This window comes from Perissodus microlepis, chromosome 15, assembly GCF_051167445.1.
Source record: "Perissodus microlepis isolate ML-2025 ecotype Zambia chromosome 15, ASM5116744v1, whole genome shotgun sequence".
Lineage (NCBI taxonomy): Eukaryota > Metazoa > Chordata > Actinopteri > Cichliformes > Cichlidae > Perissodus > Perissodus microlepis.
The window spans coordinates 21,225,035-21,235,172 of NC_140475.1; the positions used below are offsets into that span (position 1 = coordinate 21,225,035).

At 39.2% G+C, this 10,138-nt stretch overlaps 1 protein-coding gene across 1 annotated transcript; it reads right to left on the reverse strand.

The window, feature by feature from the left end:
* On the reverse strand, positions 1 to 1,439 carry LOC146372133 (uncharacterized). The gene is made up of 4 exons (XM_084953422.1): positions 1,379 to 1,439; positions 925 to 1,236; positions 512 to 790; positions 1 to 372 (listed from the first exon to the last, which is right to left on the reverse strand). The coding sequence occupies exons 1-4, from the start codon at positions 1,437 to 1,439 to the stop codon at positions 215 to 217; spliced, it is 810 nt and encodes a 269-aa protein (XP_084809548.1). The 3' UTR covers positions 1 to 214.
* Positions 1,440 to 10,138: the final 8,699 nt, after the last annotated feature.

The following is a 10,138-nucleotide window of genomic DNA, read 5'->3' on the forward strand; positions in this document are numbered from 1 at the left end:
CCTTTCATTGTCTTCTGTCTGATTATGATTACAGCAATCGCTGTGAGTGCTGCCAAACCCACAAGAACAACAATGAACCACCATGACCAACCTGGAAACAGAATAAAGTCAGCGCAGTCGCTGCCGCTGTGAAATGAGCTGGATGTTGTAAGCCTTGTGAGACACACTGAATCAAATGAATTCTATTTCAGCTCTGACATTCGTATTTGTGGTTTTAGTCACTACCTTGTTTTTCTTTTATTTTGTTTGTAAATGTTATGTAACTTCCATTTGATGTGGTTCTGTCCTCTAAAGTAGTCCCTCCACTTCTTATAGCTGAGGTTGGCATAACTGTAGTTGTTGATTTTGTTGTTGCTGTTCTTTCATCTCCACCTGTACAATGAGAATATACACCATGTTGCTTAAGTAGTATTCTATTTAACACTGCTGTTATATTTAAAGTCAGTTACATAAGATGAACATATATTTGTTGTAATTATGAATTTCAATTTTAGTTCAGCACCGTTCTCACCTGTTTCGTCACCCGAGGACTTCAAGGTAAAGGGAAACAGCTGTGCTGATTTAGTGTCTTTATTTGTCACATTACACTTCAGTGTCTCATAAATCGTCTGCTTAAAGGTAGATGATCTAAATGTGACAGTAGAACTGCAGTCACCTGGTGATATCTCCATATCTGAGTTAGATATTTCCTCGTTACCCTGATACAGCCACTCCACTGTGTAACTACAGCTTTGATGTGGGAACACATTGCAGGACAAGATGAGTTTATCATTGTCCTTCTGTTCAGTCACTGGTGATAATGAAGATGAGAGAGAAAGACATCAAGAGAAAAAAAATGAATAATTAGTAATTATAATTAATGTAATGCTTCAGCAATTTTTTAAAGACACTTTAAGTTAAAAACATTAAGATGTAAATACTTACTGTGAAGAAAAAATAAAAAAACAAAAGAGTCTGAGTGTTGGCTTCCTGATATGAACTGCCTGCAGGTGTAATCACCAACATCCTGATCTGTGACCTTCTTTATAACCAGAGCACAGTCTGCTGTAACATTCAGTCTGTCTGCTTCTTTCTGCATCTGTCCATGTTCAAAAAGTGTTACAGTGTTTCTTTCTAAGTCATTGAAGAGCCACTCAATGTTGTCACAGTTATGCTGACCATGTTTCACATTTTCACAGGGTAAAGTAGCCTCATCATCAATTCTGACAATCAAAGATGAATGTTGCCCACTTGCTGCTGTTGAGAGAAAGAAAGAGAAATGTGACCAGCAAACTCAGAGTACGACTGTGTTGTTCATACTTTGTCTGAGGACCATTTTAAATAAACACCAGTTTTTGTCTCATCTTTGGTTTAAAATCTATGTCATTTGTATCCTTACCTGCAACCAGACAAATCAGTAAAAGCAAATTATCCATCTGAATCCATCTGACGGTAAACATTGTGCTTCTTCTTAGTCTCTTGATCTAATGACACATCTCTGAAGATTCTCCTCAAAGATATCTAAAAATAAATCTGTTTCCTGTGTGTCACTTCCTTGTAGTGACTTCAATCGTTTTCTTCCAGTCAACAGCATTTGCTAAATTAGTTTAGATCATCTGTTTAATCTATCACAGTTTAAAGTTAAACATTAACACGTTATTATTATTGGATACATTTGTTTACTCTAATCTTGTGTAATCTTATTAATAAAAGAGGAAGTTGGAGGCTTGAAGAGCGTAGTATTTTTAGAAAAAAACATTAACATCATGATGTTGTTGCACTGTGTGTCATGGTCCGGAGTCTGTAACTCCGTGTTTATGTTTTAGTTTATTTTTATTCTGTGGTTTTGGTTACATTGGGTGTTTGTACTCTTCTGTTTCATGTTCCTATGTTCTGTGTCCCCCAGTCTGTGTTAAGTTGGTGTGTTATGTCATTACGTGTATGTGTTTCCTGTTTTACTTTGAAGGTCCGTGTCTGATCTCAGTGTGTTCAGTTTACTTTTCCCCTGTCTCGTCAGGTCGGATTACTCCCAGCTGTGCCCTCCTTTTGTGTCTCATTCCCTCGTTATCCTTCTGTGTATTTAAACCTCGTGTCTGCCTCTGTTAGTTGCTGGTTCGTCTGTGTTGTTCCCCTCGGTCTCCCTGCGTCTCTCCGTACCTCCCTGCATCTTCGTTCTGGTTTGTTTTGTTAGTTTTGCCCAGTTTAGGTTTACCAGTTTCATGTTCACCCGCTACTTCTGTTTGTATCTACTCCTGTTCAATAAATACTCACCTGCACCAGAGCTGCCGCATTTATGGAAACAGAATATGGAAACAAGTTTGTTTCTGTCGATATTAAATTATTCATAATGAGGCACTTTAGACAATTGATGTATGTTTTTCTTTACTTAAAATTTTATTTCTGAGGTTCATGTTGGGACTCTCTTCAACTCTCTGTGAATGGTACTCATGGCCATTGATCAGTGGTCTTTGATCATTGGGTTTTGGTCAGTGGTTGTTGATCAATGGTCATGAGAATTTGCATAATTAAGATTAAGGAACTGACCTCCCAGCCCATTGTTCCTTCAGTGGGCTGGTTTCAGTCATTATGCAAATGTACTGTTTATAAGATTTGGGGAAACCTGCAGTCAGCTGAGACTAAAGAAGTCACTTGGATGAGTGACGAAACGTTTCTCCCACAAAACGCTACGTCCAGAAGAACAGAATCAACTTTTGGAGATTTACTTTCCTGCATGATTGAGAATGCATCAAGACCTGTTATCAACCATTTCATAACAACAGAAACATGTTTCTATGTTCAAAAAGGGGAACCTAGTGCTAGAGCAGCTTTCATCAGAGTGTTAACACTCAATTTCTTGACAATTTCTGACAAGAAATGGACTCTAGAAATTGACAGCCACATTAGGGCCATCTTATATCTTCACTAGTAACTTAACATCTCCAACTTTGTCTTACGTCATTTACCAGACCACTGCAAATGTTTGTGTTTAACCCTAAATTGTGATACATTAAATGGATGATTTCAACTAATTCAACAAATGTTGGAAACAGAAGAAAAATGACTAAAGTCAGTATGAGGAAGTGACACCTCCTTACTCATGCAACACAGATATATCTTTAGATGAAATTTTAGACATGCGTCATTAGAGTAGAGACTGAACCCACATAGCAAAATTGGTATAGCCCATTGATGGCCCTTTGGTGGCCCAGACCTGGTTTGCCAGATGTGGCCCACACATGGGCTAGCACAAGGCCAGTTGCAGACACACTGGTGGTCCTGTGCTGGTCCAGAACAGTTTCAGCTTTGGCCCCAGATGTCAGCCTAATGTGTACCTTACTCAAGCCATGTAATAACAACATGTGCCGGAACATAATTGTGCAAAAGCACCATGACAAAACTCTGTTCAGACTCTGAATGGACTGATTCTTATATAGGACTTTTCTACTCTCCCGGATTACTCAAAGTGCCATATGCCACACTCACCCAATCACACACTTTCTACAAACCAAGTGCTTCCTAACTACATTCATACACATTCACACTCTTCACATGCAGACTGGAGGAGCCAGGGATCGAATCACTTACCTTCCAATCAGTAGGGGACCTGCTCTACTTCCTGAGCTACAGCCACCCAGTGGTAACTGTAAGTAAACCCTCACTAGGTTTTGGATAAAGTGTACACTCACAAACCTGTCAAACCTGCGTTTGAAACGCTGGCTGCAATATGGCATTTGTTGCAATACTATATGTTCCCATGTTCCAATGTTCCTAAAATAGGATGTCCCTATGTTCCTAAAATAGGAACACAGGAACATAAATAGTGCCATCATTGCCAGACCTGGCCCACATCTGGTTAACATGCACCCTGCCATGACACCAGTCAGTCAGAAGTGCCAGCTTGATGCCGGATCTGGGGAAGACCTGTTATTTTTTATGAGCCTGGGCCACATAAACCAAACCATAATCGGGCCAGATATTGCATGCCATCACATAAACAGTGCCATCTACGCCAGGCCTGGCCTATATCTGGATGACGTACCACTTACCATGCCAGAAGTCAGCCAGCAGTGCCGGCTTGACACCAGATCTGGGCCAGACCTGTCTGCTATGTGGGAAAGAGAGAATGCACTATTATCACATTCCGGTGAATTCAGTGTATTTATTTCTTTATATATTTTTCCATTTAATGATTTTGAAAATTACACATAATGAGAGATACAGCACACATTATTTTAAAATTTAAACCAAATATGAGACACAAACTGGTGAAAACATAATTAATTTGCTGGTAAAATACTCTTTCATTTTTGACAACAGCAGCATCTGGGAAACAGTCTTTTTTCACTGTTTAGAGATGGTGATGAAGACTCTTTGCAGCGTAAAAATGTGATGATTGCTCAGCATAACTGTGACAGTATTATATGGATCTTCACTGAGTTTAGAAATAGTACCACTCTTTGGACATGGGCAGACTGACAAAGGAGCCGAAACTAAATCAGACAGACAGTGTGTTAAAGCAAACTGTGGTCTGGTTACAAAGAAGGTTACACATCAAGATGTTTGTCAGGACAACTACAGACAGTTCATGTCAGGAAGACAACAAGAAACAGACTCCCATGTACATCTTTCTATTGTTTACATCTTAATGTTGTCACCTCAAAATCAAACATGACAAGTCTACTTTAAATGTGCAGCTAATAAACTTTAAAATTTGAAAAAAAAATAAAAAAATAAAAATAAAAATTAAGAGCTTAAACATACAATACAATCTGAAAACAATACAGCTGCTGCAGAAAAATCAGCAGTGTCACTGCATAAGAAGAAAAGTATTGTACAGTAGTTTACTCCTAAAAACACTGTATGGCTAAAACTAGAAAATACCTGTGGCAAGTGTAGCTTATGTGAAGCCAGGAAGGAAATCCATGAAAAATGCAGAGATTTTAAGTCAACAGAATTCTTGGTATTACAGCTCTATCATTAAGACAAGGGGGGATCTGAGGAATTACAATTGTTATTGCATAAACTTAATGTTTAGATGTGCATATGACAGCTGTGGTAGTGTTTAAGAGTGTGAGAGTAAAGAATATTAAAAAAGAAAATACAATTGAAATGCAGACTTTATGAAAATTTGATGAAAGGTAAGTACAAATGGGTGTATTGTTTTAGAATGATATATTAATTACTTGCTCTGTTTGTGTTTTCTTTTCCAATGCTGCCTGTCTTTTTGTACATGAACACTGAATGTTCTTGAATAAAAATATCTATTTTGGACTTGTTCCCAGTTTTCTGGGCCCTGCGTCTGGGTCCTCACCCCTGTGAAACTGCTAAAAATACTTGAGGAAATGAAATGAGAGACTCAATGCCTGCTTCAGAACCTTGTTTGGTAAATATTAAAATACAATTACAGTCAATGAGACTTGATTCGATCATTCAGTTTTACAACACTCCACAGTCACAGACATTTCAGGCATTCAAACTGTCATCTTTATAATCAAAAAATCTAAATAAGAGCAGAACAACTCAGAGTTCAACCTCAGGGCAGCTCTAGAGGAACAGCTGGACTTCAGTGTCTTGCTCAAGGGAGCAGGGGTGAGAGTTATTTCAGCAGGGTAAAGCATCATTTACCTAAATGTCCAAATGTCTCACTTAAATTAAAATCTACTTTTCTCACTGTTAGACCACTGCAGTTACATCTGTTAAAGCAAGGAAGTCAAATATAATAAAATTATTGAGATATTCTCAAAATTAAGAAAGAATCTGATCACAGTTTTCTATCCATTTCCTGTCCTGTTAGTGTTTGGGATTTTTTTGTTTGTTTGTTTGTTTTCTAGTATAATTTATGGTATTCTGGGGTATGTCACACTAGTATAGCATCCACTTCTTGAGAGAATTGTTCTGTATATACTTACAAATGCAACATTCAGCACTTGAAATTAAAAATACTTGTGTGTCTCAATTTATGTTTATAGAACAGACAATATACATACACTACAAAAAACCCAAGAAAATCACATCTAATATACTTTTTTTTTTTTTGAAAAATAATGTCTACCTGAATCCTTGGAATGATGGGAAATACATGATTTTAAGTCAGTTTCACCACTGATCTCAAAGTTGCGGCGCGAGCAAATAACTTTCTGTGTCAAGCTGACTCGACTTGCATGTCAAAAAGCTCTACTGTAACTGCAATTTGGCCCCACTGTCTTTATATCACAGTGTGCATACTGTGTCAAAAGCTGTGAATGAAGGCGTGTTTCACATTTTGATCACTGATAAAAAGGTGTCACAGGTTTTCACTGGATGCACCTGTAGATGAAGGAGGAAATTAATAGGAAACTCAAGATTTTGATTTAACAGCTCCATCATCCTTTTTTTTTTTTTTTTGTTTGTTTTACAGATCTCGTCAAAGAAGCAGATCCCTTGTGAACTATATCTGTTTCCTCCAGAATATTATCCAGAGTATTTGGATGATCTATCTTTAAAGTCATGTTGCTATTGCAGAATGTGTTTTTCATTGTTTCATAGCAACACTTGCACCAGTGGTTACTGTGTTTTGTGTTTATGTTAACAGAGAGCTGCAAAAGTAAATTCAAATAGTGTCCCATGAGAAATAACACAAATGCTCATCTTAAATTTACTTTCCTCCATAAAAGTAACAAAGTGTCACTGACTGGTGATTTAACCCAGTATTCCTGTATCATAACTTTTAGTTTCTTTTTCTGGACCCCCTTATATAACACAATTGTAGAGTAACACATTCTAAAAATCTCTGTTTCCCCATCTTCTATCACTTAGTTAAACAAATTGTAGTCCTTTTATTTTTACCAATGTAACAGCAATTAGCTACAAGCTAATTCTTTCTTGTTTTTCTTTTCTTTCTGTATTGTGCTGTATTATTCTCTTCTTGGTGTTATTTTTGCTAAATTAAATTACCTGAACTGGACCTTGATTTTAATATTTAAACATTAAGCAAAATCATCATCCTTTAAAAGCCAAATGAAGCCACGAGGGCTAAGAGTGATGCACAGCTGCCTATTTTTTTTTGTTGGCAAGTAGTTGCAGACTATTAGTGTAGTTATATTAATAAAATACTGTTGTATTTATTTATGTGTTTATTCCTTGCCCATATTGCACTTGGCAAGCTGAACAACTTGAGCAAGGGTCCAAACAGAGTCAGGAGTCCCACACTTTTAAAATAAATTATATCTTCTAAAAACAATCAGGTTGTCCTTGTGTAGCTTTCATACACATGAAATGCAATATGAGAGGCTTTTAGGTTGATCAGAGACAGAAGCCGCTTCGGAGCTGAGCCTCTGCTTCACCAATGACATATAGTCAATGTGGATATCTGTGCCAAAGGTTTCAGACAGACGCAATCCGGAGGTGTTTATTTTAAGATTAGTGCATTCCCAGGCCCTGTTTGGCTCAAGACCAAATGTACTAACCACAGACAAAAAAAACCTGCTACTGTTTCCATCTTTGCTAAAGTGTATGTGTGTTTACACTACGTGTCTGCCAAGGAGACTTAATAAAAAAAGTTTTACTGATGCAGTTTTCTGGTTGAATATTCTCTGCTCACTGTCTCCTAATGCTTCATTCATTTTATGTGGGTTTCAGTAAACTGAATTAAAAAACTTGGATGGGTGGGTTCAGGTGGTGAATGGCTGGGACTGATGAAGTGCTCACGGGTACAGATGCAAAATGAACACAATGAACAGGGCATAGGCAGAAAGTATATTTGTTTCACAATTTCACCTGATCTAACAAAACTACTAACATTGTCTGTCAACTCCCTACTATATATATAAATTATACATTTATATTAAAAAAAAAATCCCCACTCGCCCCTGTGGGCGGTCAATCCTTCAAGCTCGGGTCCTCTACCAGAGGCCTGGGAGCTTGAGGGTCCTGCGCAGTATCTTAGCTGTTCCTAGGACTGCACTCTTCTGGACAGAGATCTCCGATGTTGTTCCCGGGATCTGCTGGAGCCACTCGCCTAGCTTGGGAGTCACTGCACCTAGTGCTCCGATTACCACTGGGACCACCGTCACCTTCACCCTTCACATCTTCTCAAGCTCTTCTCTGAGCCCTTGGTATTTCTCGAGCTTCTCGTGTTCCTTCTTCCTGATGTTGCTGTCATTCGGAACCGCTACATCGATCACTACGGCCGTCTTCTCATGTTTGTCTACCACCACTTTGTCCGGTTGGTTAGCCACCACCATTTTGTCCGTCTGTATCTGGAAGTCCCACAGGATCTTAGCTCGGTCATTCTCCACCACCCTTGGGGGCATTTCCCATTTTGACCTCAGGACTTCCAGGTTATACTCGGCACAGATGTTCCTGTACACTATGCCGGCCACTTGGTTATGGCGTTCCATGTATGCCCTGCCTGCTAGCATCTTACAGTGTGTGAATGTGTGTGTGAATGGGTGGATGACAGGTTGTGTAAAGCGCTTTGGGGTCCTTAGGGACTAGAAAACCGCTATACAAATACAGGCCATTTACCATTTACTTACACCCTGCTGTTATGTGCTGGATTGTCTCTGGAGCATCTTTACACAGCCTGCACCTGGGGTCTTGCCTGGTGTGATAGACCCCAGCCTCAATGGATCTTGTGCTTAGTGCTTGTTCCTGTGCTGCCATGATTAGTGCTTCCGTGCTGTCTTTCAGTCCAGCTTTGTCCAGCCACTGGTAGGATTTCTGGATATCAGCCACCTCCTCTATCTGCCGGTGGTACATACCGTGCAGGGGCCTGTCCTTCCATGATGGTTCCTCGCCTTCCTCCACTTTCTTGGGTTTCTGCTGCCTGAGGTGTTCACTGAGCACGCTGTCAGTTGGGGCCATCTTCATGATGTATTCTTGGATGTTCCTTGTCTCATCCTGGACTGTGGTGCTGACACTCACCAGTCCCCGGCCTCCTTCCTTCCGCTTAGCGTACAGCCTCAGGGTGCTGAACTTGGGGTGAAACCCTCCATGCATGGTAAGGAGCTTTCTTGTCTTGATGTCAGTGGCTTCTATCTCCTCTTTTGGCCAGCCTATTACCCCAGCAGGGCACCTGATCACGGGCAGGGCGTAGGTGTTGATGGTCCTGATCTTGTTCTTACCGTTCAGCTGACTCCTCAGGACTTGCCTGACCCTCTGCAGGTACTTGGTGGTTGCAGCTTTCCTAGCGGCCTCTTCATGGTTCCCATTCGCCTGCGGGATCCCCAGGTACTTGTAACTGTCCTCTATGTCTGCAATGTTGCCTTCTGGTAGTTTGATCCCCTCTTTTCTGGCTACCTTCCCTCTCTTTGTTAACATCCGACTACACATCAGAATTTACTATATATATATATATATATATATATATATATATATATATATATATATATATATATATATATATATATATATATATATATAGTAAATATTTTTTTCTGTAAAAATTGTGTGTGTTTCTGTTCTTTGTCCTGTTCTGTTTGTATATGTGCTTTTATTCTGCTGCTGTCATGACCGAATTTCCCCTTGTGGGACAATTAAAGGATTATTCTATTCTATTCTATTCTATTCTATTCTATTTCATTAACAATAAATCATGTAGCAGGAAAGTGTATCCACTTGTTTTTCAGTTTACAGCTTAATAGTGCCATTCTCCAGACTATATTGGGAAAAAAATGTAAACATAAACAGTTCAAGTAGCAAAAAGCTGGCTCCCTGTTCCATAGTTTGCCTTTTATCCTCTCGCTCTCTCTTCTTTGTTCTCTTTCCACTCACCCTTAACTGGTCCCATTGGGTGGCTGCCCCTCCCTGAGCCTGGTTCAGCTGGAGCTTTCTTCCTGTTAAAAGTTTTTCTTTCCCAAGTTCTTGCTCATAGAGGGGTGTTATGTGACAACTGTTGTGAATTGGCACTACGTAAATTAAAGTGATCTTTTATGCTGCATTTATTTTAAACAGCATTGAAGGATAGCTATTTCACTTTTCCCTCTAACTGCAAATTATTATTAGTTAAGTTTGAACTCAAAGATGTAACATCAATGTGCAACACCTGGGTTAGTTGATCTTGAGATAACTTAAATATTGAGACTATTGATGGCACTCTAGAGTGCAGATGGAAAATATCAAACACCTGTCAGCAGCTGGTCTGTTTAGTAGAACTAAGAGAAAGAAACAACTACACTGT